Source organism: Aptenodytes patagonicus, chromosome 1, assembly GCF_965638725.1.
Source record: "Aptenodytes patagonicus chromosome 1, bAptPat1.pri.cur, whole genome shotgun sequence".
NCBI lineage: Eukaryota > Metazoa > Chordata > Aves > Sphenisciformes > Spheniscidae > Aptenodytes > Aptenodytes patagonicus.
In genome coordinates, this window is record NC_134949.1 from 90,633,466 (window position 1) to 90,659,107 (window position 25,642).

At 44.7% G+C, this 25,642-nt stretch overlaps 1 protein-coding gene across 3 annotated transcripts in view; it reads left to right on the forward strand.

The window, feature by feature from the left end:
- Nucleotides 1-523: 523 nt before the first annotated feature.
- CD58 (CD58 molecule) overlaps nt 524-25,642 on the forward strand; it is a 50,379-nt gene continuing 25,260 nt past the window's right edge. For 2 of the 3 annotated variants that reach the window (XM_076348642.1, XM_076348634.1), the window contains exons 1-8: nt 524-624; nt 13,604-13,903; nt 14,543-14,797; nt 16,872-16,967; nt 19,257-19,316; nt 19,530-19,586; nt 22,412-22,459; nt 24,107-24,187. In XM_076348642.1, the coding sequence (XP_076204757.1) occupies nt 573-624; nt 13,604-13,903; nt 14,543-14,797; nt 16,872-16,967; nt 19,257-19,316; nt 19,530-19,586; nt 22,412-22,459; nt 24,107-24,187 (949 nt within the window). In that variant the 5' untranslated portion in view covers nt 524-572. The remainder of the gene's footprint in view (nt 625-13,603; nt 13,904-14,542; nt 14,798-16,871; nt 16,968-19,256; nt 19,317-19,529; nt 19,587-22,411; nt 22,460-24,106; nt 24,188-25,642) is intronic. The other variant, XM_076348649.1, reaches the window with a different exon arrangement.

The following is a 25,642-nucleotide window of genomic DNA, read 5'->3' on the forward strand; positions in this document are numbered from 1 at the left end:
CATTTTGGGGAGCATCGGTGTCAAACACTGGGTGTGACACATACTAGGTTTAGATGACCATCATTTTCTGAGCCGGCGAGCTGCGTGTTACCTGCTGAAACGTGTTCTCCCCCTAACCTGTGGCGCTCCCACTCCACATTAAACTGACTTAAATTCAGCTTTTCGACTGGCAGAGCTGAAACTTCCCTGCTGTAAGAGCGACACGACAATTTCTGCCACTGGCGCTTGCTGGAGGTGCGCCCCACGAACCAGAAAGGTAGTAGGCAGAAACCCCCCACGGCGGCGTCACCTCGCACCCCAGCTCCTCTCTGGCAGCCGCAACCCACCAAGACACACGGGAGGCGGCCGCGAAGTCTGAAATCCCCTTTCCTAACGGCGGCCCGGAATTTCCAGAGGAAATTGAACACCGGTTACTCAGCACCGCAGAGGGGCCTCCCACCGCCAGGCCCTGCTGGGGTGGGCGGGCAGGACTCCGAGGGGCCGGGCCGGGCGCCTGAGGGCGCGGCGAGCGGGGAGGCGGCCGCCATCGGCTTTCGGTTTCTATTCGGGCGAGCTGCTCGGGAAGAGCAACCATGAGGCTGCCGGCTTGGCTGGGGCGGCTCCTGTTCGTTGGCTCTTTCCTGGGTAAGTCGTGAGGGGGGTCGGCGGGGACCCTTCCCGAGCCTTCCGCTTTTTCCGCCTCCCTGCCGCCCGGCCTCAGCGGTGTCGGGGCGGAGGGAGCGGCGCGCGGGAGCAGGGCGGGCAGCGAGCGTTAACAGCGGCGCTGCGGGGAGCAGGGCACCCCTAACCGTCCCTCCTCAGGCGGCCGGGCGGGTTTGTGCCGCCCCGGGGTGCGGAGCTGGGGAGCGGCGAGGGCGGCGGCTTCGCAGTCGGGGTTCGGGTTTGGCCGCTGCGGTGGTTTCCGCCCTGGGGAGCTGCCCTCACCCGCCTCCCCGGCCGCGGCCGTCACCGACCGGCCGCGGGGAGCCTGGCCTGGCCCGGCCCCCGCGCCCAGCTCCGCGCCTGTGGCTCTCTGCGCGGTGCTGAAGGGGGCTGTCCCTGGCCGTTTATTTTCTGTCCTTCTTCATGGTAGTAGGCAGAACCAAATAGCTGCCTTCCCCCCCGCGTTTAACCCTGGACTGTCTTAGTATCACCGATCGGTACGTTTAGGATTCCCCACCCCTCCTCCGTTCTTGGCACGGGTACTACTTGTGCCCCGTTTGTCTCAAACTTGTGTAAACGGGAAGGTTACGGTGGGAAACGGGTGTGATTTTACACAGTTAACGTGCAGCTAATTTCCTGTCCAAGTGAAGTTACTCTGTGCTATGGAGGAAGCACCTTCCACATAAAGGGAGCCTTGTATGCCCAAAGCACGTTTGCCCCCGGGCCCTGAGGTGTTAAAGAGTTGAGGAAACTAGCTTTTATTGTAAAAATATTCTTGTCGTCCCTGTATATGAAAATGCTGTTTATTTTGTATTCTGTGTTACTTCTTGCTCGGGCAAAAATCATCAAAGTTCTCAATGGTTTTTTGCGTTTATTTTTTTTAAATGGGTGGGGCTTTTTTTGTAGGAGTAAATTATTACTATTCACTTCTGGTGGAATACTAAACAAAGGCCTTCTTAATCCAAATTCCACCTGTGTGCCTGAGGACCATAGCCCTTGCATAGGACTACAAACATGAGAAGTACAAGCAAAACTCGCTCATTTTTGAAATTGAAGGCAGATGTACAAACTTTCTCATTGTCATCAGAAGTAGCTGCTATTGCTGGATGAGCCAAGCAGCATGGCTTGCTGTATGTAGATCTTCTTATCATTCCTCTAGTCTAAGGGATTTCTCAGTGGCTTTTCTGTTGCTTTGGGAGTTTCCTGGATGTGCCTAAAACAGGACCTATTGTATCCCTTTTTTTAAAAAAGAAGTCTCCTTTTGCTTTTCCTGAAGGCTTTAAGCAGATGGTTCTGCTACTGAGTGTTCAGAACAACTCCCTGAGATTTTCTCCTGTACTATTCCAGAAGTCTTCAGCTTGTTTTGTTTAATTAAGATTGTGAGATCCTGTTCTGCAGCCAAGGCTGTAAGAGAGCTTTGGGACCAGGTGTGTGCGGAGGACCAGTGGAGAAGCTAGGACTCTGCATACCTGCGTGAGTCAGTCTGCCCCTGTTCAGCCTTAAGACACAATTTCTTCATCTCACCTGCAGTGCTTTTGCAGATAGTTCTACATGAGTGTTAGTAATGCATGATTAATTGAGTATCCTCTTGTAACTTTCTCTGTGTGTGAAGGCACTTTGTTACCTTGTGTGACGTAAGTTGGCATGCCGCTGCTACTCCGAGCATCTGAGTCCAGGTGCTGTAGACTTACCCAGGAAATGAGATTCCAGGTTCCAAACAACATACACTTGAAAGGGAGAGATGATGGTAATTGAGCAACTGGAGAGGGTAATTGTGGCTGCAAGTATCATAATATCTTCCTTTAGTGAAAAAATTAACTAGCTCTGTTGTCTTTTTCTCTCTATAAAACTTTGATTGTGCAGTGGTTGATTAGGGTAGGAGATCAGGAATACAAATACAAACTCTTTACTGTTGTTCACTAAACTAAATCAGCAAGATTTCACACCCTTTTTTTGTTTGTATGCTTGCATTATTGCTATGATGTGTGTTGTTGCCCATGTGTAAATGTTCTTATGTTGATTTTAACATGGTAAAATAATCTGTGATCTCTGTATGAGAAAATCAAGACTCTCAAAGTCAGACTGATCTGCCCAAGTGCATAAAGTAAATCAGTAGCAGTTTGACTTGGCATGCAAGTTTCTAGCCTTGCAAACACCTGTTGTAAACACCAGGATGCTGTTGGTAGATCCTTATCCTCTATCAGCCTTCCCCTCCTGAATCCCTGCCTTCCCAGCCTCCCCGCTTCTCCACCCAAATTCAAAGCACTGCACCTATCCTAGTCTCGCGTTGTTGAACATCCGAAAATGGGGAGGAGAGAGAATCACATCGCATAACCCATCCTGAAGACGTGCTTCTTCATTCTCCTGTGGGAACCTGTGACACAGAAACTGCAGTGTAGCGTTGGCATCTTCAGAATCCCTACTCACCGTGTAGGGATTACTGCTTTTCACAACACCCTGCCACGTCAGGTTTTTGTATTTGCAAGTCTGAGGTTTTATCAGACAATACTTAAAGTGTAAAGGTCACATTGAGGCTATGAAGGACTTTGATTTTAGACCTACAAAGACCACGCTCCTTCAGTCACTGGAAATTCAAGCCAAAACTGTGTTAATTTGGGGATCCTGGAGATTGTTTGTGGGTGGGGAAAAAAGTCAATGTAGTATCTGTGGCCCAGTTTGTTGAAGGAACCCACAGAGAGATCTTTGCACCCTCCCTGTATGAGGCGAGGAAATTGTTGGCTACCACACCAGCAGGAGGATCGCAGTGCCAGCTACACTGGTGGGGACATTCTGCTGTGCTGCAGATGGCAGCCAAACTTCTAGTGACTTTAGCAGAGTCAGGACTTCCCCCCGAAAAGCAGAGGGGATAAGGGAGGTAAGCTGGATGAGTGAAGTAGAGCACCTAGAAGCATTCTGCGTCTGTAGTGAGGCTCATCTGAAAGCCAGGGAACTCTTTCGGTGGTCTGAGCATCAACTCATTTTTAAGCAGTATTGCTGCCTTCTAGTTCTTGCATATTTTGCTGGGTTCCTTAATGCTTCATTTCCCAGTTCAACTTCTTTCATAAAAAATGAGTTAAGGGGAGACAACCTGGTTCACCTAAGAGCAGAAGTTACCATATACAATATTGAGCATGGGCTGATAGAAAGATATTTGTTAGGAACTCTCATGTTTTCTTCCTGACTTCTAAAACTGACCAACACAGAAACCAAACTTACCTTAATGTGGCTTTGTGTTTCTTTCCCATTAGGCAGTTTGACAGGTTTGGGCTGGTTTTTGTTTTAAAATTTCCTCCCTTTCTTTCTCTACACACAGAAATATATGCTCCTTTCTACATTTTTCTTGATCATAAAAATACCAGGATTGCTCAATGTTTTTTCCTGTGTCTTTCCACTCTGTGAGAGGTATCATGGGAACTATATCACAAGGCGTTGGGATGAATGGGGGGAAATCTGGACTCCTAATAAATTCAGGTTGCTTGTAGAATGTGTTTAGTTCGGTAGGCTGCTAATGGAAATGTTAAATACGGTTTTAAATGGTACGAATGGAAGAATCTTTTCTAGTCATCAGCTGTATGAAGCTGGCATCTGATTGTGTTGTCCTATTACCTTACTCTTGAATCTTCCTGAATAGAGGAAGTTCTGAATTTCTCACAAAGGAAAAAGAAGAGAAAGAAAACAAACAAACAAACAACCCCCCAAAAAATCCTCTTCTCCCTGCTTAAAAACTCTTGGTAAATCTTTGCCTCCAGAGCTGTGGCTGTTACGTTATATTAAAAACAAAAATTCCATTGATATTTAACACTAAAGGATGAACACAAGAGTGAAGAATGTTACTGATACTTTCTTAGCTTAATGTGGTTAATGGTCTTAGTCCTTAGAAAGCCAGGATCATCTCTGGATTACATGCACAGACTCCTTTGACTTTTTTTTTTTAATGGTCCTCCTATGAGTTTAGTCTCATGAGACCATATTGGCTGTGTTCAGTGTGGTATGGCTGTGTTCAGTGTGGTATGGCTGTAGGCTATCTGGGTGGTATAGGGTTAGGAAGAGACATAGGTTGTAGTTTGGAGTACATTTAAGCGGATGTGGCCACAGGACAAGAACAGTTCCTCTCTATGTCATCCGTTTGTGCCGTTCTTTACAAACAGAACTGCAAAGATGATCTGGCTGAAAATGAACTCGGTTGAAGGACAAAAAGTTATTGAGACAGATTATTTTCTCAGTCCTGTTGATCATATAGCTACATAAAGACTGTGCTAGTACAGCATGGAAGTGCTATCTGGATGTTGGGAGTAAGTGGCCAGATGATTTGGCTTTTTTTCTGGCAGTTCGGGGTAGGCTTAAATGCAAGTTGGCTCTGTCCCTAAGCAAAGCCCAGAGATCGAAAATAATCAGTATCCTACAGGACACAGTGATCCTCTCTAGTAGTTCACCATTGCCAAAATAGGGATTCCCAGTTCTCCCCCTCCCTCCCTCGCCTCACGCTGCCATGTGTTGGCCTGGGCATTCACTGAATTTAGCTTATTGCGTTAATGGGAGTGTAATTTGTCAAAACCCCCCTATAAAGTTAATGGATGGTGTTGGCTCAGTCCAGGGAGCATGCCAGTGGAGCAGGACCCTGAGACTGCAAAAAGGAGGGCAAAAGCAGGTGGAGGGGAGGGAGAGTGGGGTGGCCATGCACACCTACTCTCCATGAGGGGGCTCAGGTGTTGGCTTAATTGCCCTGAGCTAATCAATTGTCTGGGGCAGGGGGCACAAGATTTTTAGAATAGGAGTTCTCACATTGCAGCCTGCTCCTCTGTGTGACCTGAAGAAGGGCCTCGTTGGTTATGTTCTTGATAGGAGAACTAGCTGAATCTAGGTTGTCTCAAAGTACAGGCAGTAATAGTCTACTACATAAACCCTTCTGAAGCTGGAGTTAAGTGATTAGGTTATCCTAAGTTTGTATATGCAGAGCATGTCATGCTATAACTACAGAACATACAAGTATGATTTTATGTGCTCTCTTCCCACTATTGCCCCATATAGTGCCTCTCACAGCAAAAGAAGATTTGGAAACCATGCTCCTGTAGTAACCCCGCCCCATATGGTGAATTCCCTGGAGTACTGCTCTGTTAGTGGACTTTGACTTCTGCAGAATAGATGAAGTTTCGCTGCTCTAGAACAGCATCTAAGAAGGACTCTTGTAAGGCAGGGATCAGTCTGTCTTTGCCTCCTAGAGAATGTCTTGCACTTCCATAGTCTTTTATAGTAAGACGGGTTAAATCAATGATCAGAATAACTGTGACTGAATAATTATTAATAAAGTCATAATGCTGCTCAGAGGTAATTTCTGGGGACTGAGGCTCAGGAGGTGGAAGGACTATACAAAGCTAAACCCTTGGGTTGTGAGGCTGCATTACTATCCGAGTGATAGGAATGTTGGAGGTGAATTCAGGTTTGTGCTAGATGAATAGTAAGAAGTAGCATGACAAACTGCATGTGGTTTGCTTAGCAGAAGTGAAAACTCTCTACTTAATCCAGGGTGGTGATGAGAGCTGCGAGTGGGTGAAGCTTGCTAATAATGTTGTGTGTGTCTAGGCCGTTACGTCAGAAATTTCCCCTTGCTGTTAATGGAGTGCAACGTTACCAAGTATGAGAGAGGTGCGAGTGCAGGTTGGCCAATGCGTTAGCCACTGTACCACGGAACTTGAAAGGTAGAGATGCTACACTAGCTAAAATACTGGTAACTTTGTGAAGCTTTTTCTCTTGCTGCTACCTTTAGTGTGGCCCTGGTGACGCTGTACACATACCTTTATTCTGGTGTATGAACAAGCAGACTTGCCAGAGATGGAATATTTTTGTTGATGTCTGTTTAGTATGAAGTGAATAGACTTACCTAGAACTAACCTAAAGCAATGCTTTGGCAAAAAGAAAACACCCAAATCAAGAAGGTGCCACAAAAATAAGAGCCCACACATTTACATTCAGAGAGAGGAGTATCCTTTCCAATTTGGAAATATAGCCCAGTGGATATGTCTAATACGAAGTTTATTTAGAGGCATCTCCTCAGAGTTGCTTTTATATCAAAAGTTCTAAAGCTTAAGAAAATTTGCCAGAGCTGCACAATCAGTATCCACGTTGAGATGTGCACCGCACTGGGCTCAGAGCTTCCATTTCGGATCTTTGAAGAAACAGGCCTGAGCTGCAAAATTTTGGATTGGACAGATTCTGTCCTTAATTCAAAGGCAAAGACACCAGGATTTCAGGTGCATTGTTGTGAACCAGATCCTTCTGGCTCACAGGAGAGTCAGAGGTGAGTAGAGATCTGGAAACAACTTGTCAAGCCCAACCCAGTCACTCGCTCGCTCCCCCTCAGCAGGATGGGGTAGAGAATCAGGAGAGCAAAAGCACGAAAAAATCGTGGGTCGAGATAAATACAATTTAATAAGTGAAGGGGGGGGGGAAGGGGAGGGGAACCAAGTGATGCAAAAGCAATCACTCACCCCTTCCCACCAGCGGACTTCTTTGAGCAATGGCTACTTTGGAAAAACACTCCTCCCCCTCATTTTTATTGCTGAGCATGACATATGGTAGGGAATATCTCTTTGATCAGTTGGGGTCAACTGTCATGGCTGTGTCCTCTCCCAACGTCTTGCCCATCCTCAGCCTACTTCTAGAATTGGGCAGAGTGAGAAAAAGAGAAGGTCTTGATTCTGTGTAAGCATCGTTCAGTAATAGCTAAAACATTGGTGTGTTATTAACACTGTTTTGGTCACAAATCTAAAACACAGCACCATACAGGCTGCTGTGAAGAAAATTAACTCCATCCCAAGCAGACCTAGTACACAAGTGCGTGGTAGCGGTGACCATGGCAAGTAGTAGGAAGAGTAAGACTGGGCAAGTAATTGGAGAACAAGGAGAGTGGAAGAGGCTTGGGCAGGAAGCAGGGTGGAGGGAGCTAGAGAGATCTGCGAGGCTCAGCAAACGGAAGAGAGATGTAAGCGGGAACAAGGCAAAGGAACTGAAAATTCTGGCTATTGTTAAAAAAAAAAAACCAAACCAAAAAACAAAAAAAAAACCCCAAACCAAAAAACTTTGGAACTAAACTTACAAAAGTTGTTAGAGATTTGCACCTTCTTCTCAATTCTGGTGTTAAAGTCAGCTGGTGTCTGACCCTGGTAGCACCTTTATTCCTGCAGAGCTGATATTTTGGTCCTCTGTTTTTCCCCATTCCTCAAATTCTTTCCCTGGAAGTATCCAGGATTGCCTAGTCCTTGTCATAGCCGAGCTTTTCTGCATCTTGCTTGTACCTAAGCTCTGCTGGGATCCAATGAGTCCTTCTGAGAGTCACATACCGAGGCTTTGATAACCCTACCATAGGCTTCCCTGAGCTGTGCAGTGGAGCATGCTCTTTCTTCCTCCTCTTCAGGCTGTGCCAGTGTGCACGAGGGAATTATAATGCAGCTGGGCCCAAGAGGGTCTGGTCTGGTCAGGACACTAGTGAGAAGTTTTTAGGCTCTTCTTCAGTTGACCATTTTATCTCTTTAACACAGCAAAATATCTTGAACATGTGGTTTGACTAGTGAGTTACTAGGGAGGCAGCGTCTCGATATCTGACAGCATTTTGGAAGGCTTTATTTCTGTCCTAGGAAAGTTTAGGGCTGTGAACCCAGACTGGAGAGAGGCAAACGCCCTCACTGAAGAGGGTAAACACGAGGGGTTGGATTTAAGATGCAGCTCAATCCTCATAATTTCCTGGTAGCTATTTTAAGAAGTCTGCTCCAGGGCGTGGGTGCAGTCACTGCACTCCAAGCCAGGCCTGTGCTGCTGGCCAAAGGGATGGTCTGACTCATGTTCTTCCTCGGTTTACTTGTTTCCGCTCCGTCCCATGCACAAACACTGGTGTTCCCACAGCAAGTCACATCTGGGAATTACAATCCTTCTGTGGGTTTTTTTGGGCATGTTTTTTGGAGTAGGGGTGTGTGTCAAGTTAATTTCAGTGGATTGTACTCTCCGCATAATTATTTCTTTGTGGGAACAGGCAGACAAAACGGAGAGGGAGGAATGGGTAGGTCATCCCCACACTTTTGGTCAGCAGCATAGTTTTAAAATGACTGGGTAACCTTTGCATGGGGATGCTGCCTGTTGTTAGGCCCGTGCTGAGGGATATAACGGAAAGTATGGATTTTGTGGTGGGGAGGGACCCAGGCTTGTTGGTGGGTGCCACCCTTAGGTCCTGCCTTTGCTGATGTGTAGAGCTCTGTAAATGCAGGCAGCCCCATATTGTCCAGGAGTAGCAACACATACCTCTGTGAACTTGCTGCAGTGTGCAAGTGAAAAACTCTGCTTTTGATGTTAGATGTAAGATTTGCAGTCATTCCTGCACAAATCTGATTTTTTCTCTTGCAACAGCCTGGGACGCTGCTGCAGCTTACTGTCATCTGCGTTCTCTCTTTCCTGGCTGTAGCTTTTGCCTATGCTTTTATACCACGGGTCTAAGTGTTTTCTTACTGGAGTTTGGGAAGCGGGTCGTGTTTGTGGCCTGTGGGGGAATTGGGAGGACTATGGGTGAATATTGTGATAGTCCTTCTGGACTGAACATTTATTTCAGGGTTCTCTGCAACTGGTGGTTCTGAGAGTTAGGAGGGAACATAACTCTCTGCTGCTTACAGTTGCTGGGGGAATTCACAATTAAAAAAAAAGCCTAAAAAAGGGGTAGTTGGGAAGTTACAAAAAATGGAACAAAAATCCACTGTTTAAAAAGCCCAACTCCTGAGGCAGACGGTTCCTTGCTTTAAGCTAATCAGTAAGGACTTTTCCATCCAGCTTCAGCAGTTGGAATGTTAACGTCTTAATGGTAATATGGGAGCCAAACTGCTGCTTGTGTTCATTATATAGACCTAATATATGCATATATGCATTTCAGATAGGTACATGAGGCCAAAAAAGATGATAATGATAGCATTAAAAATAAAAAGGGAATTAGCTTACAGAAGTTCTCTGGAATAACTAAACCTTACCTCAGCTTCAAGAAAAGTAGTGAAGAAAATCAAATCAGGTAGACATATATAGTAGTGAAGCATTTATTGCTGATAAATGGAATATTAAATTCCACTTACTCAGTCTGAACAGAACACGTGGATACCTTTAGCCTGCTTAAATGCTTAAAGAATCGGAATTATTCAGGTGAATATTAAAACTCAAGTATAGCACAGTAGGTTGTATGGGCGACCTGTTACTCTGTGAGTGAAGGACTGTGCCTTGCCTTGTGTAGGCTGCAATCCAAGCTCTGCATTCAGAGACATGATTTGGTTAGCATGGAGTTCCAGGTTACATGCATTAGCTGAGTCGTTGTCAAGCATGAGAAAATCTGAAATGTTTTCACTTACTGCAAGCCAGGCTAAGATTTGTGGCTTGCTGTTTGATGCAGGTCAAATCTGTGCACCCATGCTGTTGCCGTGGTTCAGCTGATGTGTGGTAGGCAGAACGGTTGACCGTGGCTCAGAGTCCTGGGTAGGTGGAGAAGGCTGTGTAGGCAAAGGTACCTGGCTGCTGGAGAAGTGGGAACAGAAGATGATGTACATGAGATGAGGTGGTGGGTTTGCAGAAGAGGCTTTGCTCGCACAATGTTAGCTTCTCTTTATCAATAACGCTTTCATTATGTGATTTGTTTGGAAGGATAGAACGCAAAGACATGGCATAAGAAGGAATTTGGGTTGAAGGAGATACAGGAGCAGGTAGTCTGACAGTTTCTGTAGAGGCTACTGGAGGCCTTAGTGCAGCACTACTTTGTTGTGTGAACTTTATCTCAGAATAATAGGCTACAATAAGGAGAGAGGGAGAAAGCAGAGAAACATCATTCTTATTTCTAGCCTTCCAAAAAGAGTGTATGAGAAAGTGCTTGGCTGTTACTTCTCCCTCTTTGCTCACAGCAGAGAAGTTAACTGCTGTGGAATGGAAAGTCTGTCTTTGTATAAAATGAAGTAGAAAAGAGGGGGAAGGATTCCTTGGAAATTTAGAAAACATATGATGACACATGCTTTCTTTAGAAGCTCAAAGATTTGTGGTGGAGACCTTATGCAACGTTTCTGTACAATTTATAATTTCCTTGAAAAAAGGAAGCTGACAGCATTGAATGGGAGGTTTCCTCACATTTTCACTAGAGCAGTGAAGCAGGGAAGTAAAAGTGTCTGATCCCTGATTTTAGACAGGAGGAGATCACGGTTATCGTGAAAGGATAACCTTTTCCCTGTCTTGCTCCTGGGAGCCCCAAGTGTCCTTGGGCAGGAACTCTTCAGCTCCTTGCTGCCAAGCCTTTGTTTCACCAGCCAGCAAGAAGAGAGAGCAGTGCTCCCCCATGCCTAGCAGAAGCTGTGGAGGGAAAATGTGTTTTCTTTTCAGCTCTGCTTTCCTCCAGTCTCATTTCTGGGCTTGAAGAAGAAACAATCTTGCCCTCGTAACTCCAGCCTAGCTCTTATGACTAACTGAAAGAGAGCAAAGATGTGGAGAGTTTACATGCATCAACACCCAGAGTTAGGAAGTTATTAGTGTTTGGCTGAGCAGTGGTGGCTGTCCTTGCTCATGTTCTTAGTCCCCAGCAAATGGTTGCTTTCCTCCCAGAAGGGAGTTGTGTTACCTTGCTCTTGTCAACAGCCACTGTGGCTTGCCTTATGCATGGTGACGTTAAGCCACCACAGCTTGATTGTATCTGTGAGCCAAAGTTACTGAGAGGTAGAATTTCACAGTGGGTAGAGCAGGGAGTTTTTCTCCATGCTAGGAATACTGTAGGTCCCTAGGCGGTGAGAGATGACTTCTTGAAGAAAATGCACTCCTAGAAATTGTCTTTATGAAACAAAAGTCTCTAACAAGACTCCAAGCTTCATCAGATCAAAACAGTGTTTCATCTTGCCCAGCATCCTGCCTTCTTGTGGTCTCCAAACATAAATGTTGGAGCTCCTGGGTTCTTATCTTTTCTGGAAATTGTTAATTGAGATGGGTGGGAAGAGATGCTCATACTGGAGCAGCAGGAGCAAGTGAGATGTTTAAAGCTGTCTGAACAAGATAGAAGACAAAGAAAGGCAGGTGGGTTGTGTTGAAAAGATGTGGGAGTGATAGCTGAGCCCTCTCTACCCTGTTTACTTTTCCTGTTCCTGTGCCTGGAAAACGCCACAGCATAAGTGTAGACAACAAGAAGTAGAAACTGTGATAGCATGAGAAGAGTACTTTCGTGAGTAAGTTGCAAACAAATTGGATAGTCCATGAGAAGTAAGGCATGGAGAGGACCTTCTGTTCTGTACCCAAGCACACAGAAGTGTGTTTCCCATTGCTTGCCTTCAGTCTCCTGTCTGAGAGTCTTTGTTTCTATGGTATGGCACCAGGCAGAAGAGCAGGACACTTAGTATGCTGATGAGCATTGTTTTTTGCCTATGGGGAGCCTAATCTTAATGCCTGGCTTGGCTGACCTCCTGGCTGCTTTCATATGGAAAGGAGATAGGATGTGGAGCAAGATGGGCTATAGTTTATTTTCTGGACTCATATACAGTGAAGGGAAGTGACTTGTTTTGATGTGATAAAGCTGTAGTATCCGCATTGATTGATGAGCAGGAGTAAGTTTTCATACACTGATGACATGAGAAGCAAGGGAAGCACAGAATGATATAGGGTTTGTGGTGGATTCATGGCTTGATGCCATTTAGGCATTAAAAAAAAAAAGAATCAAAACCAAAACAAACCCAAAATAGTAGCTGTCACTTGGGAGCAGTTGGCTTGAGGAGTAGGCTTCTGAAATATTTCTCTTTCACCATGCACAGTTACTGTTTAAAGGGAAGTTTTCCATGGTGCGTATTGGGAATCTTGCCTTAATATGAGACCTCATTTATATCTTAATCATGCCCTTCCTTCAACTTAGTAGTAAGAAGTTACCAGCTACCATGGAGCGGAATTGAGTCCTTAATGCAAGTGTAACTTGAACTCAGTATTGACATGTTTTTGTCTATGTCTACATACATGTCTGCCATGGCAGTAGTCTTGTGATTTTATTTTTTTTTTAGAGCCATTCAGAGCTATTCGGAACTAGGAGGTGATTGCTGAAGACTGAAGCAGGGACATAGAGTTGCTAATGGTTTACAGTATCCCTTCCCCACAGCAGAATTTGGTCTCATCTATTAGATCAGTAGATTTTTTTTTTCCCCCGCACATGTAGCTGTTTTTAATAAAAACTGGAGAAAATCTCTTATCAATCATCTTTTGTTGTTGTTGTTGTTTGTTCATTTATATTGAATGCCTGGGCCTTTTTTAGCAGAATATGATTGATTCAAAACCGATAGCAGTTAAGGTTTCTGGACAGCTCCCATTTCTTGCTTGCAGCTCTGCTACATCTCAGAGGTTGGGATGCTATTTCACATACATTGACTGTGAAATAAACTTGCTTCAGTGACATTTCCAAAGGAAGTCCCTAGTATCCCCGTAATTTCAGAGCAGGCGCTTTGAACAGAGTAGCAATTTTGTGTCAGAAGTGTGCTTTTTACTAACTCTGTGAATATTCATGCTGAAAAAATTGCAGTTTATTTGCTCAGCAGGAGCTTCAGTCTGGGCATTCTGCAACAAGATGCTGAGATAGATTTTGCTGGTGACAACAATTCTTCATTTCATCTTTTTCACCAGACCATGGGCAGGAGGCCTAATTCAAGTGAACAGAGGGAAAGTACGGAGGATAGAGGAGCTTAGGATAGAGAAGATGATCGGGACAATGATTCTACCTGGGACCAGAATGTGGAAACTGGATCCCTTTGCGGTGCCTGTCACATGATTGTGCAGACAGGCTGGGTTTGGGTAATTCTTAACTGACACATAACTTTGCGATTGTGATGTGCTTCTAACCTAAATTTGAATGTGTCTGATATTGCTTGACTAATGCTGTATGCACTGGTTTATAAAACAATTATTAAAGTAACTTTTTTCTTTTTTTTCCCCTGTATAGCACACATTCACTGTGAGGACGTGTTTGGCATCGTGGGAGAAAATTTTACTTTTCCAGTAAAAATAGACCAAAAAATAACGGAAATTATTTGGACGAAAAACAAGGATAAAGTGGCTGAATGGGAAGGGCAAAACAAAACAACATATTTTACATCTCTCCGTAACAGAGGCTTGCTTAACAAGGAGAATGGGTGCTTGACTATATTTAACTTGGAGAACAGTGATGCTGGCACATACGTGTTAGACTACTTTGATTTGGTGAAAAAAAATTACGTCTTAACCTTCATACTGTCTGTGTTGGGTAAGTAGTGGAAGAACTGCATAAAGAATTTGCACCACGTTACTCACTTTAAGAAGGCTAGAAAGGGGATTGTTTATTTGTCAGGGAAGCAAACAGAAACAGAGGAGGGCTGTTCTTTGGCTCTATTGTTAAGTTGCTTAGGCACTTTAAACAAATTTTCAAAGGTGGCATCTAATTTATGTGCCCATCATTACTCACCTTGGAATGACTTCTAGAATGTGTTTAGATGGCACACTGTGTACTTTCAGGTAGATAACTTGGTCAGCTTGCTCAAAGAGTTTGGTTATCCCAGGCATCATGTATCTACTAAAGATGATCCTGCAGGCATATTATACATGCTTGAATATCTGTGGCATCATCCTGTGCAGATCTACGCAGCTTCACTAGTAGTCTGGGAAATATATTTGACTAGTGTGTATATTAGTCCTATTGACAATGAACCATGAGGAGTTTCAAACTAGGCACTGAAGAACCACAAACAGGGCCACTTTTAGAAATACGTTTCTTACACACATACCTTACACTTACACTTTTATCTATGTACTCTCCTGCTGCTTTTATTGCTGCAGCCCTTGTCCCGTTCTAAAATTCAAGGCGGTTTATAACCAAAATAATACAGAATGTTTTCTCTCCTTTTAGCTCCCCCTTCAGAACCTGAAATAAATTGCAACATCAGTGGTGATGACCTTGTGTTAAAATGTACAGCAGATTTCCAGGAGCCTCTGAGTTACACTTGGAAGTTCAAAAGCATATCAGTCACTCGTCAGACCCAGGAAGTTTTCATCCCTATGAAGGATGTTGGTGCTTCCGAGAAAGCTGCATGTTTCATTAAATTCTCTCAAACAGAAAAGAGCTCTGAAATCTCTTTGACTCAATGCTTTCCAGATAAAAAAGGTAATGACTCTGTCAGGTTGTATACACAAGTCTGAGAGGCTAGGTTGGGAAGCAGCATGGACTTTGACTGTAAGATTTCTACTCACTTCTCAGGAAGTTGAATTTAAAGAGTAAAAAGCATCAGAAGTGATTTGTCTGCTAAAAGTGTGTTTAAGGTTGGTGAAAGGTATGAGGTTGACAGTTTGGTTCCCCCCAGAAAGATACTTTTTGCAGGGATCTCAACAGAATAAAACCTTCAGCTGTGACTTGAAATGAGTAATAATAAAGAGGGAGACACACTTAGAAGTTCTCTTGTGAACCTTCTGGCCTTATGATTTATACTAATGACTGTTGTACTCTTTACACTGCTTTCCATGAACTGGAATGAAACTATTCAGTCATTTCAAGTGAGTCATCTAGCAGCCGTTAGATAAAATAATTTCTCATCTAGCATGTGCATAAGTCAATGAGCATACTTCTTTTCGTCCTTCACAGACAGATATAAAAAGGAGAAAAGAGTTTTTCTGCTGTTGCTTATTGCTTATTGCTTTGGGACAGCCTCAGCTGAACATCAGGTCAGCTTGAAGCTTGCTTTTTTTTTTTTTTAAACATAGGATGAGAACACATTTGGAACCATCTGGTTTGTAGGGTGTGTAAGGCATCCCTAACTGACAAAATTTCCCACTTCTGTGCAAAAGTAATTTTCATGGTTTACCAGTATAGAATTCTTCCTCCTTCACTGGAATTATGTGTTGGAGACTTGTTAGAAATGGCTGCCAGGTGCCCGTCAAGCTGCTCTATCACTCCCCCTCCTCAACAGGACAGGGGGGAGAAAATATGACAAAGGCCTAGTGGGTTGAGATAAGGACAGGGAGATCACTCAGCAATTACTGCAACGGGCAAAACAGACTTGTCTTGGGGAAAATTAATTTATTGCCAATCAAAATCAGAGTAGGATAATGAGAAACAAGAACAAATCTAAAACACCTTCCCCCCCACCCCTCCCTTCTTCCCAGACTCAACTTCACTCCCAATTTCTCTACCTCCTCCCCCCGAGCAGCACAGGGGGACGGGGAATGGGGGGTTGCGGTCAGCTCATTATGCATTGTCTCTGCCGCTCCTTCCTCCTCACGCTCTTCCCCTGCTCCAGTGTGGGGTCCCACCCACGGGAGACAGTCCTCCACAAACTTCTCCAATGTGGGTCCTTCCCACGGGCTGCAGTTTGTCAAGAACTGCTCCAGCGTGGGCCCTTTCTACAGGGTGCAGTCTTTCAGGAACAGGCTGCTCCAGCGTGGGTCCCCCACAGGGTCACAAGTCCTGCCAGAAAACGTGCTCCAGCATGGTCTCCTCTCTCCACGGGTCCACATCTCTTGCCAGGAGCCTGCTCCAGTGCGGGCTTCCCAAGGGGTCACAGCGTCCTTTGGGCACATCTGCCTGCTCCGGCATGGGGCCCTCCACAGGCTGCAGGTGGATATCTGCTCCGGTGCCTGGAGCACCTCCTTTCCCTCCTTCTTCACTGACCTTGGTGTCTGCAGGGCTGTTTCTCTCACATGTTCTCTCTCCTCTCTCCCAGCTGCTGTTGCTCAGCAGTTTTTACCATTTCTTAAATACATTATTGCAGAGGCGCTACCACCATCGCTGATGGGCTCAGCTTTGGCCAGCGGCGGGTCTGTCTTGGAGCCGGCTGGCACTGGCTCTGTCCGACATGGGGGCAGCTTCTGGCGTCTTCTCACAGAAGCCACCCCTGCAGCCTCCCTGCTACCAAAACCTTGCCGTGCAAACCCAATACAAGATATTTGCTGAAACTTCATTTGGCTGAGATCTGGCTTGGCCTTTCATAGGCCAAAAAATGGAATAGCCATTGCCTTTCAAGCGGTGATGTGCCTTCACTGAACTAAGGTACTTACCATGTAACTTTCCTGGAGCTGGCTTAGGGTTTTGCTATTAACTGACTCTGGTGCATTAATTTCTTGAAGTTACTTTTTTAAAAACAAATAGCTATAAAACATACTCAGGGTTGTATTTCTACTGAAGTAGTGTATCATACAGTTGCTTTTTAACTAATCGTTCATTATTTATTTTACTTTTTTTAAAGGAGACAGCTATCACAAAAGAAGCAGAGGCGGTCTTATTGCGGCTTTTCTTCTCTTCATTATAGTTGTAGGAATACTAGGATTCCTATACAGAAGAGGTATGTATAGCATTTCCTACTTGAGCTTAACATGCTTCAAGATTATGCTGATCTAAGGTTCTGTAGAATGTATGAAAGTTTCTGACCGTAGGATGTATTGTAAATACAGTAGTAGAAACAAGTACAACTTAGGTGAAGGCTAATGGATTTGAAGGAAATACACTGAACTTTCCTGCACTCAGACACTGGGCTCTGTGTACTGGGAAACAATGTAGTTTGTATTTCTCCTTCAGACCGGGTCTTTCATTTACTGTGTGTTTCTACTTACCAAGTATCTATGGCCTCTCCCATTCCTACTTTGAGTGTGCTTTCACTGCCTTTTTTTTGAGAGGATCATAAAGCTGCCCTCAAGATCAGTTTTATTGTTGTGGGACAGGCTCATACCAGGGCCTGTTGAATACCTTATGCGGAGTCTAATCTGATAACTCAGTGTGCTCAACTGATACATAGGGACTTCTGTGACTCCTGTCAGCCTGTATTGCCACCATCTTGCAGTTCTAGATTTGTTTCTTGGTCTGTCCCTACACTGAATTCGAGTATTTATTTTGTAAATCTGACAGCTTATTTGGAAATGGTAATTGTAGGCTATCACTGTGTATCTCTTGCTGCCACCTTTTTAGGTTAATATGTCAGATTGTATTCTGGCTTGAAAAAGAGGTGCACACCATCTCTTCTCTTTGTGTTTGAGTCCCAAACAGGAATACATTGCTTCATCCTAAGAGTGCTCTGCATGGAAAATTCCTGTTGGCTTCCAGGTGGGGTCACCACTTGGGGGTGGCTACAGGGTGAAGAGCATGCGATGCATCTCCTCTCTGGGAAGAACTAATTGATGATATTCTGGAGGGAGGCTCTGATCAGAGCCTACATAGATGTATATTGCATGTGGACCTTATGCTTTCCTGATCGTTCTCCATTTAGTTTCTGTTGGCATGGAATCATAAAATAAACTAGGTGGGAAGAAATCTCTGGAGGTTTCATCCAACTTGCTGCTCAAAGCAGGACCAACTTCAAAGCTAGATCAGGTTGCTCAGGGCCTTGTCCAGTCAAACTTTGAATAATTCCAAGGATGGAAGTTCCCCAGCCTCTTTCAGCATGTGTTCAAGCGCCGAGTCACCCTTGTGGGGAAGGATATTTTCCTTATTTCTGTTAGGGATTTCCCTTTTGTAACTTGCAGCCATTGCCTCCTGTCTTTTTGTTCTGTACTTCTGAGAGGAGTTTCCTTTGTTTTCTATGTAAGTTAGCTGTAGACTGCAATTAGCCGTCCCCTTAGCCTTCTTTTTCTTCAGGCTGAACAAACTCAATTCTCTCAGTACCTCCTTGCACAGCTCCTGCCCCCTAAACACCTTGGTGGACATTTGCTGGACTAGCTTCAAAATGTCAGTGTTTTTTCATTAATTGGGAGCCTAAAACTAGACACAGTACTCCACAATGTGGTGTCACAAATAATTCTGCTAACACAGCCCAGTATCTGGTAGGCTTCTACTGCAAGGGCACATTTCTGATTAATGTTCAACTTATCGTCCACCAGGGCTTCCAGGTCCTTTTCTGTAGAGCTGTTTTCCAGCCAGGCAGAGCTCAGCCTGTACTGCTCCGTGGGGTGATTTCAAGAGGTGCGGGGCTTTACGTTTGCCTTTGAACGTCACATCTTTTCTGCCAGCATATTCTTCCAGGTTGTTGAAGTTCCTCTGAGTGGCAGCCCTGCCTTCCAGCATATCTCCTACTCTCCCCAGTTTGATGTCATCCGCAAACTTTCTGAGGGTGCCTTCTGTGTGCTTATCCATGTTGGTGGTGTTGAACAACACTATGCTCGGTACCAACACATGAAGAATGTCACTCATAACTAGCCATCAGTTAGACTCAAAACAATTCGACTACTTCCCTTGAAACAGCGAAGGTTTGACCATGCTAGAAAATAAACTTGTTATATATCAGTAGGATAAGCACTGCATAGGTATAATCAAGCAGAAGATGTGATTTGCTGATTTAAGAACAAGACTCAGAGTCATGAACTGCTAAACTCTGCTTTAGATTTGGTTAGATGTGTTCTGACTTGTTGTTGTTGCAGGAGGCCCGTTTTGTTGATCTCTCACTGATTGTCTTTGCTCCAAAACAATATTTTACTGTTTCTTCTTTCCCCAAGTCAAGTATTCAGTTGTACATCCTCAGTGATTTTTTTTTTTTGTTTGAGTTGTGGGGGTGGGGAATGGATAGAGGCTCTCAGTTAGTTTCCAAAGGCACAAAACTTATTTTTGAGTAATTTCTCCAGGTATTCTATTTGTTCTGGTGCAGGTAGAACTGCACCTGGAACAGGAAGAGCTGCTCAGGAGAACAGTCCAGCGCATGGCTCAGGTAAGAGAGCTAGGGTGTCACAAATGTGTGGAAATCAGACTATTGCTTTAATTTGGTCTAGGCTTGTAAATTTTTTCTCTGTGGCAGTATAGTCTTTCATTGGAGAGGTAAAGGAGTTAAGTTTTCTTTCAGGCTTTAGTTGTTTTACAGAGTGTAGTTATTTTTTCCAGGTCATTAATACATACTTTCTAAAATAAATAAATTTTGTTATAGGAGAATGTCAGTTACTTTGCTCTGTGGACAGCCAACAACAGCCTAACTCAGACAGAGGTAAGAAACCTGTATTGGGGTATAGATGTTTTTAAACATCTGCTCTTGGTTGGAGCAAGGAGTCTGATCTGCTCTTTCCTTTTTTCCAGTGTGTAAGCTTTTGAGTTGATCTTCAGTGTGTGCACACGTGGCCTCAAAGTCTCAGCTGAGGTCCCATATTGGATAATCATAGGGACCTGCACTTAGTGGATGTGTTAGTGGGGCTCGCAGAATTACTGATGGTGAATGGCATGAGATTTGCCTGGTCAGCAACTCTCTTTGGAGATGAATTCTGCTTCTGACAATGGAGAATGTGGGCTGACCTCAGGATGAGGCCTGGAAAAGTGCACACTATAGGGCAATCTGTCTGTTAGAGAACTTACTCTTTACCTGTTTGGTTAGAGCTGGTTTACCTGCTGAAATGAGGTTAATATTTCTTCCATCTCTTTTAATCTTACCTGCCTGTCTCATTTATATAAACTTCTTTCAGAAATTTGGTTGATTATTTTTGTAAACCCAGTATTCATATCAAGTGCTTAGGGCTGGACGTGAATGTAATACATTGCTCATTTCCAGTGCCCCCCATGGCAATTTCTTGCTGGCTTATCTTGGAAATTGGTCAGCTAGCCTTTTTCTCTGTGCATTGAATTTGACTTAGAAAGCTGGTGGTTCCAGTGGGTGGGGGTTGATGCTGTGCATGTAGCAGTAGATTTAATGATGACCGTTGAAGGTAGTATCACATCAGACTGGCAGGAGTTTGCTGTTAGTTTACCTTGGTTGTATCTTGAAAATCCATCCAAGACAGGCACGTTGCTTGTCTGATGTGCAGAACTCTGGTCCTTGCTTTTGGTGCATGACTCCAGTGCATGCTTACATCCTGTAGGTCAGGTTGCAATTGTCTCCTTTTCTTTCTCTAACCCCTTTCAGTTGTTTCAGGAAAAAGTCTGTTAGCAGCACCTTTTGAGTCACTCTTACTCCATTTTGCAGGCCTGTCTTCTCCTTGTAACAGTCAAGATGAGGGAAGGAGACAGTCAGTGGAGGAACTTCTTACCTCTTTCCATTAGTTACCAGTCTGCTGCCCACTGATGATTTCTTTACATGATGCAGGCAGTACAGATCCTCAGGGTTGTCTGCATTCCTGTCTTCCTGTCCAGATCTCCACTTGTGCTTCTGCTGTCCATTCTAATCCTTTCCCCCCTTTCCCCCCTTTCCCCCCTTTCCCCCCTTTCCCCCCTTTCCCCCCTTTCCCCCCTTTCCCCCCTTTCCCCCCTTTCCCCCCTTTCCCCCCTTTCCCCCCTTTCCCCCCTTTCCCCCCTTTCCCCCCTTTCCCCCCTTTCCCCCCTTTCCCCCCTTTCCCCCCTTTCCCCCCTTTCCCCCCTTTCCCCCCTTTCCCCCCTTTCCCCCCTTTCCCCCCTTTCCCCCCTTTCCCCCCTTTCCCCCCTTTCCCCCCTTTCCCCCCTTTCCCCCCTTTCCCCCCTTTCCCCCCTTTCCCCCCTTTCCCCCCTGTAATTTTCAGTAAGATTGCTCAGTTCTCTGGCTTGTGGGCCTGTGTGTTGGGGTGTGGGAATCACGCTATACAGTGAGCAGCTAGGGAAGGGGACAGCTCCTTTAGTCTGTGCTCCTTTCACAGGGGTGAATGAGGCTAACGTGTTCCAGCTTTAACACGTATATGTCTTGTTGCCAGGACCACTGTGGTCTGTTTTACGAACCAAACTAAATCAGTCAGTCAAGCAGATTAGGGAGAGCAGGGGAAGACTCTTAAAAAATACTTTGTTTTGGAGGTCACCGGGCCAAATACTGTTTCAATGGGGAATGGCCAAAGCTCCTGCCATCAGATATGAGCTCAGTGTCCTGTTGGAGTGTTCTGGTGTGAACTAACAGTGGCTTCATGTGGGATACTCGGTCTGGTATCTTACACGAGCTGCTGGAGTTAGCAGAAGGCTGGAGCAGGATGTTTCTTGGATTGCAAACTACTGTGTCACCGTTGCAGAGATTTTTTGTGTGTTTAATTTAATTTCTTAAGTTGGTCTTTAATTTCTGAAGTTTCTTAATGTTTTTATGGGCTTGGAGGTTAAAAAAACGCAATGAGGTCCTTGATGATGGGCCTGGAAAAGATGCCACAGGTAGAGAGGCAGCACCATGAAAGCAGGGGTTTGGGGTTTTTTGTTGTTGGGTTTGTTTGGGATTTTTTCCTCCCTTTCTACCCACCCTGCCCCAGCATATCAAAGTCTTATGAGCTTTTTAGCAGGATTTTGGATAAAGAACTTCGTTTTTCTTCTGTGGTTCTAGCCCATGGTTCAGAGATCACTGAAGTCTAGAGACTACGGATGGATTTGAAGGTGAAAAAAGGAGAAGGATGGGAAGGAAAAAAAACAGCCAAAAAAACCTCCTTTTGATACTGCACTTAAATTTACTTCAGAATGGCCCATGTTTCTGTTAGAGATTCTTTAAGGTCTGCAAAGAGAAAGGGTTTAAAGTCACAGTGTTAGTGCAACACATACATGAAGTAAAAAAAGGAGATGTGGATTCTCTTCTCAGCTGTCTCTGGCTTTTTATGACAAATCTGTGCAGCTTTATCACCTTAAGTAAACCCACTTCAGAAAGATTTTGTAAAGCTGTAGGCATACGTATAGATAATGTTGGTTATGGTCTGGGATTGCTGGAGGGAAGTTGAAGTTGAAATTAATTGTGAGTCCTTCAATGACGTGGCATAACATACTAGTTCTCAGGAGTATCTGCTGAAAGTGTTATAATGAAACTGTCACTTTAAGGCTGAGTTGCATATTTTGCGGACTATTGTGCTACCTCCATACACATTTCTAAAAAGGATTTCTGTTTACTTGCAGCTACCTCTTCACAAGCCGTTGATTATGAGAATGAAAAGCCTGAAGCAGGTAACAAGTGAGATGGTGCCCTAAAACAGGGGAACATGAAGGGGGGAATTAATTTTTGCACATGGCCTTTCATAGTCCAAAACATATTAGCATGTTCTTAGTGTAGAGATTACCATTCCCCTGTTGGCCTAGAAAGACCTGTTGCCTTAGGAACAGTAAATGTTGATGGGTAGGTCACTGGATGAAAAGTCGAAAAGGCCTGGATCCTTGTGTTTGTTAAACAGCACTGAGCAAATACCTTCTTGGGGCTTCAGCTTCCCTCTTGGTATGATGCGAATGATGCTGCGTGCTGCGTTTGCAAATCACTTCATCTGTGGAAAGAAGGACTAAGCATGTATGAGGGAACCCCTTTTTATGGTAAATTAGACAAAAGGGTAATTTGCTTATGTTACCTTTTATTTGCATGCAAAACAGTGCAAGGATATTTTTGTAGTTTGTCATCATGGGTAGGTGATCTTTGCTTTCTGCTGGAAAGAAACCCTCAAGCAGGACCTAAGATAATAAAATGCTGCGACTTCAAAGCTTTGTTTGTATTGATGGCGGATAGATCTGAGCCTCCACACACCGATTTAGAGATGGGATGCTTACAAGCTTGCAAAATGCTAGTCTGGGAGATACAGTGGGCTTCTTTCCTTAGATAAGCACCATTTCTGGGTGCAGTATCTTCCACTTGCTTTATGCTCTAGGGAAGTCTTTCGACAGCATTCATCAGGCAGCTAAGCAAAGCCCCAGTTTTGTTTTCTTAGTACAGCCAGGGTAAATTTCAAGGAAATTCTGGGAATTTTTTTTTTTAGAAGCTCTTTTTACTCCAGAGGGATAGTGAAATATGAACATTTGTAGTTCAAGTCAGAAAAAAAAATGGTTTTTTTCCCAGGCTGTTGCACTGATGATTCATTTACTCACTAACTCTTCCGCCATTTTCCACAAGTAGCTGATAATAAGGGGGTTGGAGAAGGCAGAAGTTTTTCCTGATTAAGGGAAAAATCACTAATGATGACAATAAGGAAAAGGAAACCCAGAAGCCCCTGGGTTTTGCCGCTTATTCTTCCTGCATGAATTGTAATGGGCGTAGAACAGCTTTCCTCATCTGAAGAAATAGGGGTTGTGTAGCTGGTGGCAAAGGTGTGATGCAGTGTGGGATTGTTTTGTCACTTGTGTAACTGTTTCCACATACATAGATATGGATATAGGAGAAGGAGGTTTATTTTATGCCTGTCTTATGGAAGAAAGGAGGGAAGCGTACAGTTCAGGCAAAAGAGAATCGGGTCCATAGATTAAAGATTGTCTGTTTCGACACTAGAGGAACCAAATAAAATACTTTATTTTGTTGCAGTATAGTGAGAACGTCAGGAAGGGGAGTCAGTCAGTGCACCTTTGTGCAGTACGCCCTGCAGCACCTAGGTAGCATGCCATCACTGCTGTACAGATGATAAACAGCAGGCAAGGCTATGATGTTCTCTGAAATGCATGTACAAAGCAATTCTAAATGGGGTTTCTGCTGGTAGCACAGCAGTACATAACAATTGCAGAGGAGAAGGCGTGCTGCTGAGCTCTGGACAGCACAGAGCAATGACTTATGCTGGTGTGGGGAGGAAGCAATGGAGTGTGCTCCTGAGGGACTGTAGCTCTTCTCTGATCTCTTTTCAGGCAAAGAATTGAACAAGGAGGACAGTGCCCTGAAAGACAAGCGGATAGTTAACAATGGTGTAAATGGTGTAAATCAGGAAGGTAAGTGCTTGTTCTATGGAGCAGTCAGTGCTAATGACCCAGTGGGCAAACTGGCCAGGATCCCTTAGAGTTGAAGGCTCAGAGCGACTCTTGTGTAACGCTTCTTAATGGTGGTGTTGGGGAGGATTGTACCATGAATGCTGAATACCTGTCCTCTGTGCAGGAGTTTCAGCAGCAGAGTTAACCAGCTTTCAGGCCGCAGTCAAGAGCAGCTGTTTTATGTTCTGCTAGGGCAGAACATAACTACATAAACGTAGTCTTACGTTTTTACCACCCTTGGAAATAAACCCAGCAGAGTGTACGGGCTTGAAGGAGGTCTGTTCTAGAGATCAGTGGGGTTTAAAAAAAAAAAAAAAAAAAAAAAAAATCCCAGTCAGACTGAGATGAGAATACTGGTCAAGTGGCAGTCCCTGCTGAAGTGCTGGCTTCTGGTCTTCTAGTTAATGCTGCCTGTTGGGAGATCCCTGCAAGGGGGCCTCCAGTCCCCCAGTGTGCGCACATGAAGCACTTAAGTGAGGAGCAACAGTTGATGTGACCAAGAGGAAGCTTTGCCAGCTTCTGTCTGGGTTTGGAGAGATTGCTACTCTGTGAAATGGAGTCAGGCTGTCCGTCATTGTCTCTGGTGGAAGACAGTACTCCATGTGTGTCTGTCTTTAACCTCCCTGACATCTGCTGGGAAGGCAACACAGCAATTCAAGCAGTCAGGAAGATTTCTGGGCAGCGTCAGGGACAACTTCTTCACACAGGCTACCGGATGCACCAGCAAGGGCTGATGTGCAGCTGTATCTGCTGCGCACTAACAGAGAAGGACAGGATGGGGACGTGGTCACAAATGGCTGCCTTGGCTGTAGTGACCAAGAAACAGCTCCACATCCTGAGAGGAGTGACGAAGGTAAACATCAGAGTACAGGCCCTGCCCTTTCAGGGAGCAAAATTCCGCTTTTTCAGGAAGATGGTAGGCAGGATCTCATGGGAGACAGTTCCGAAGAGCAAAAGGAGCTCAAGAGAGCCATCAGGCCTTTAAGGAGGACGTTCTCCAAGCATGAGCACAGGCCATCCCCGCAGTCAGGAAAACAGGCAGGCAAACCAGAAGATCAGCCTGGCTAAGCAGGGACCTCCTGACAGGGCTCCAGTGCAAAAACTGCTTATACTAGATGTGGAGGCAGGGACAGGCTACAATGGAGCAATTTAGGAACACTGCCTGGGCGGGTAGGGATGGTGTCAGGAAAGCCAAGGCTCAGGGAGACTTGAAACCACTACGGGATGACCAGGACAATGAGAGCAACTTCTGCTGCTAGGTTATCTATAAAAGAATAAACGAGGAAAATGTGGGCCTGTTGCTGAACAGGGGATTGATTTAGTGGTATCTGATGCTGATGAAGCATAGGCTAGGTGAGCAGACAGTGAGGTAGACTGAAAACTGAACATGTTTCTGGTCACAGGAGAAAGATGGTG